This window comes from Hordeum vulgare, chromosome 4H, assembly GCF_904849725.1.
Source record: "Hordeum vulgare subsp. vulgare chromosome 4H, MorexV3_pseudomolecules_assembly, whole genome shotgun sequence".
Lineage (NCBI taxonomy): Eukaryota > Viridiplantae > Streptophyta > Magnoliopsida > Poales > Poaceae > Hordeum > Hordeum vulgare.
In genome coordinates, this window is record NC_058521.1 from 10,365,173 (window position 1) to 10,370,269 (window position 5,097).

General features: G+C 49.0%; 1 protein-coding gene across 1 annotated transcript; it reads right to left on the minus strand.

Annotated features, from left to right (window-relative positions):
• Positions 1-277: 277 nt before the first annotated feature.
• Positions 278-4,834, minus strand: LOC123451014 (receptor-like serine/threonine-protein kinase SD1-8). Its single transcript, XM_045128031.1, has 7 exons — positions 3,528-4,834; positions 2,273-2,392; positions 2,044-2,171; positions 1,704-1,917; positions 1,379-1,616; positions 1,111-1,243; positions 278-896 (listed from the first exon to the last, which is right to left on the minus strand). The coding sequence occupies exons 1-7, from the start codon at positions 4,816-4,818 to the stop codon at positions 585-587; spliced, it is 2,436 nt and encodes an 811-aa protein (XP_044983966.1). The 5' UTR covers positions 4,819-4,834; the 3' UTR covers positions 278-584.
• Between the last annotated feature and the right edge of the window lie 263 nt (positions 4,835-5,097).

Below are 5,097 nucleotides of genomic sequence, written 5' to 3' on the forward strand. Positions count from 1 at the left end.
TTGTAATCAAGAAGATGACCCGCACAACACCTGTGAAGCAAGGCCAACGCTATGTGCCAAGATTAAAGATTGCAAATATGTTTACTTTGTTCCACGATCATATAGCAGTGTATTGCTTTATGCATGCACTTTTTATCATTCTTTTTTGTTATTCAAAACTCTATGGTTTTCATAGATGCTATTACATGAAATTATCACTATTTTTCACGTGTTATTGTAAATAGAATCCCTCTGTACTGATCTTTTTTGTAAACGAAGGGGATAGTACACACTAAGCTTCATTTCAAACAGGATAGCTTTGTTACATGAAAGTTAATTAATCTTAAACCGAATTCAGAATTCAATACCACATGAATTTCACACACTGCTTTGATCGAGACACGCACGTGCATACTTACTAGTGTTGTAAAAATACTAAAACACATGTTTCAAAAAACTAACAGTACTAACCCACGTAGCATTGAACCTCGTACACATAGCGCGTGCGCTCACCTAAAATACGGCAAGTACAGTGTCATTATGTTTTTGGCATGCATTACCATTGAGAAAGTCATCAGTGACGTATCCAATCTTTTGCATCCATCTTACCGTCCTTCAAGGTTTGTGATGGTCAGCTCGACGTTGCCGGATGTGTCCTCCTGCACGTTGAGAAGGTCCGCAAGAGTGCTCACAGGCATGCAGACCACCGGCCGAAGTGGCCGTTCCAACGCTTGTTGGTGCGACATCATGGGTATTACGGCTGCCATTTGCGGACGTTGGCTTGGGCTCTCCTGAACGCACAGTAGACCTACCTGGATGCATGTCGTGGCCTGCTCTAGCTCCGCCGGGCTGCATCCATCACGCATAGCTGGGTCAAGGAGCTCAAGGCTCTTGTTTTCCTCGAATAGCATCCATGCCTGCAAAAAGATTTTCGTGCTGCTTGTCAATGCTATTGTGTGCGATTCAATGTGCTTCCATCATGCTGTATTTCTTGATTCCAACAAATGGGTTGGGACTTTGGCCGTCTAGGAACGCTCTTTCGAGTTCATATGAAATTTATAAAATCACACAAAATTCATTTTGTCTGTTTGAATTCAGTTGCAGCCTTGCAGGAGGTAATTCACTGCTTACGTGAGCTATGAGGTTGAAACTCCGTTGATTCCTTCTGCCACTGATGATCTCCAGCAACAACACACCGAAGCTGTACACGTCTTGCATGAATGAAACCATTCCGTCCATGGCGTACTCTGGCGACATGTAACCGCTGCCGCCACACATGAGCGTCATGCAAAGTCAGTGAAGAAATCGAGCATGGATAGACTTGAAAAGAAAAGGAAAATGTAAAGGTAACTATAGTAGTTGTCCACTGTTTGTGTTATGCAAGGTTTGCAGTTCTTACTATGTCCCAACAATCCTTTCTGTGACCTGATGGCCGCTGATGTTGCTGAACAACTTGGCGATTCCGAAGTCCGATATCTTGGCCACCATTTCCCGGTCGAGGAGAACGTTGGCCGCCTTGAGATCTCGGTGGATCATCGTGTGCCTCGAGTCCTGGTGAAGGTAGAGAAGCCCTCTGGCAATGTCGAAGATGATGTCCATCCTAGTCTTCCAGCTCAAGGTGGCGCGCCTCCTCGGATCTGTGAGCGAATTCACACAATTTAATTCTCATCATAAATGGTAGTAACTGGTATAATGCACACAGTCAGACACGTCACAGCTGGTACCAAAAATGAAAGTGTCCAAGCTCTTGTTGCTCATGTACTCGTAGACCAGTATCCTCTCGGAGTAGTGGATGCAGCATCCGAGTAGGCGTACAAGGTTGCGGTGCTGCAGCTTGGCGATCAGGTCCACCTCGTTCTTGAACTCCTTCAGACCTTGTACTCTATTCCCTGTTGATAGCTTCTTCACTGCAACTTCCTGGCCATCTGCCATTTGACCCTGACAAAGAAAATCCAGTTAAATCAATAATACATTGCAACAATGTGAATGCTTTCCGCATGTTGTCTATGCGAGCGTAGGAAATTTTCAGTCTGATTTTACATGGCTTTTTACAAGCATTATCACCTTGTAAACAGTGCCAAAACCACCACGCCCTATTTCGTTTTTGGGGCAGAATCTGTCGGTGGCTTCTCTAAGGGTTTCGAGAAGGTACGACGGACACTCGCCTATCACGATGTCATCAAACTTCGTGACTGAAAAATGAAGATGGAAGCCACAATTCATGAGCAACAGGTAGAGCTAGCAATATTTTCAGGTTATCCTTCTGAAGCCAACTCATCATGGACTGACTCACCTTGCTTACTGTGTTGACGGATCTTTCTCCAGATCAGGAGGCCAAGCGATAGCAGAAACAATGCAAATGATGTTATCACTGCGGCGATGACCACAACAAGTTTGTTGGTCTTGGTTGCATCTGAATTAAGATGTAGGCACGATGTAAACCACACGAAAATTGTGTAATCCTTAGGCCACTATACTACTCCCTCAGTTTTTGAATATAAGCCTTTTTAGATATTTTAATATAAACTACACACGGTTCTACATTCTATAATATGTCTATATACATGTGTGTTTACGTGTGAGGGAGTAGTAAGGTGTGTCATTACGTGTGATGAGCAGCGGTTCTTATTGAAATATCTAAAATGGCTTATATTTAGAAACTGAGGGAGTAGTAAGGTGTGTCATTACGTGTGAGCTTGGCATGTTTGTCCTGCAGGCGTAGGATTGACAAGGTCCTTACCTTCAGGGAGTGGAGATATCATTATGTTCATGAACAAAAAGTCTGATTTCTTGACTTCAACCGAAAATTACAACATGAATTCTGTTTGTTTAACTGGTAACTCAAAAAGTCTGATTTCGTGACTTCAATCGAAAGTTACAAGATGAATTATTTTTGTCTAATTGGTAACTGAAGTCAATCTAAAGGAGTTAAAATATCTTTACTCTTACCAGTTGGTGATGATGATGTGTTTGTCATCCATCATTTCTGACCATTCAATCTGTGTTAAACGTATGCAAAATAAGTTGTCATTTTTGTAAAGAGACGCTCCCACTACACTCCACATTTGCAGAAAGCCCTATCTGACAAGATGAATTCATCATGTAAAACATACAGATGTTGTGAATAAAATTTGGGTGAAATTAACGTACGTAACATACCATTATGGTACATGCTGAAACTATGGAGATCTTATAAGAAGTTTGTGATGATGTACTCCCTCCGTTCCTAAATATAAGTCTTTTAAGTGATTTCACTATGTGTCTACATACGAAGTAAAATGATTGAATGTACACTCTAAAGTATGTCTATATACATCCGTATGTAGTCCACTAGTGAAATCTGTACAAAGACTTATACTTCCTCCGTTCCAAAATTCTTGTCTTAGGTTTGTTTAAAAATGAACGTATTTAAATACTAAAACGTGACTAGATATATTCATATCTAGATAAATGTAAGACAAGAATTTTGGGACGGAGGGAGTATTAGCCTATTTTGGATGGATTTTGGGTCCGAAGCAAAGAGAGGGTACGTAGAGTGTTTTAATTACCTAATAGGTGAAGGTCCGACATTGCCAGCCTGACGAACAGATCCTGGCCGTCGTGTATGAAGCGCGTGTCCATGAGTTCACCGAACCACTGTATGCACCCGGTCCCGCCGCCACGGACGTCCGACGCGGCGTACGCCGTGCAGGAGCAGTTGGACGAGCACCTCCGGCCGCACTCCGCGAGTGTTGCGCCGGCGTCCACGCTGCTGCCATGCGTCTCCGGCAGCTTCACGCCGCGTAGGGCGTAGAACCCGTCGCCGCCACCGCATTGCAGCGCCGTGCTGCGGGCACACCCGCCGGACGCGTTCCGCATGCGCCACTCCGCCGGCGAACTCGGCACGAACCCCCTGATGCAGCCGCACATCACGGCGCCGACCGCGTTGCACACGCCGAACGGGCCGCACGCGCCGTAGACGTCGCACTGGTCCCTCGGCCCCGACCAGAAGACCCTCCACGCGAGCGTCGCGCGGTCCCAGACCAAGCGCTGCATCGCGCCGGACTCGTTCAGGACCAGGCGGGACACCGGCGAGCCGACGCGGTCGCGGTACACGAAGGAGACCTCGTCGGCGGTGTGGGTGAACCGGTACTCCACCAGGTCCGCGTAGGTGGTCATGTCCGGGCAGCCGCTGAACCGCACCCCGTTCCACGGGCCCGTCCGGAACGTCTTGCGTCCCTTCTTCCACACGTGCAGCTCCGGCGAGCCCCGCGTGTCCATCACGTACCGGAAGTCGCCGGCGGACGGGTCGTCGGCGCCGCGCCACGACGAGGCGGACCACACGGCGCCGGTCCGGAGGTCCTGCCCGGCCCGCGACCCGGAGAGAAACGTGTTGGTCGGGTGGTCGAAGCTTTGCCACACCATGACTCCCGCCGCGTCCGCGAGCACGAGGTTGCCGTCGTCGCGGAGCCGCGCCACCACCGCCGCCGAGGAGCTGGACGACGACCAGATGGTGTCGTTACCGCTGGCGGCGTCGAGGAGCACGAGGTCCCCTCGGCCGCTGAGCGTGACTGCGCCGGAGGACGAGGCGTCGAGCGGGCGATCTCGGTTCGCGACCCAGACGACGGCGCCCGGGGAGGCGGTGAGCCATATGCCGAGAAACCACCTGGTGTTGTTGGCGACGGGGAAGAGGCCGAGCTGGAAGACCCCGCCCGGCGAGGCCAGCCTCTGGTCGCCGCCGATGGCTGTCCCCTGCGTCAAGGTGCTGCCGGCGACGGCCGAGGCTGTGAGAAGCAGCACGGACAGAGAAGCTAGCAAGAGCGCGTGGCGGCTCTTGATCTGGGTCGGCCTCATGATCATGCGCGCACAGCGCTTCACCGACAGTAGGGGTCCAAAAATAGGCCGAAGCTTCGTAATATAAACCATTTCACGCTGGAACTGGGCCGGCTACCGTTCAAACTTTTGGGATGTCAGAAATTTATGAGTGGGCCTCATGCATGCACACAAGGTCCATCACATCACTTCACTAAAACAAATAAAACTTGGAAGCAACTAATTAACGACCGCTCCTTAGAACATATCCAGCCGCGTCCGTCACCACCAACGTAAAGAATTCTCCCCAGTCACGTCTTCAGGACG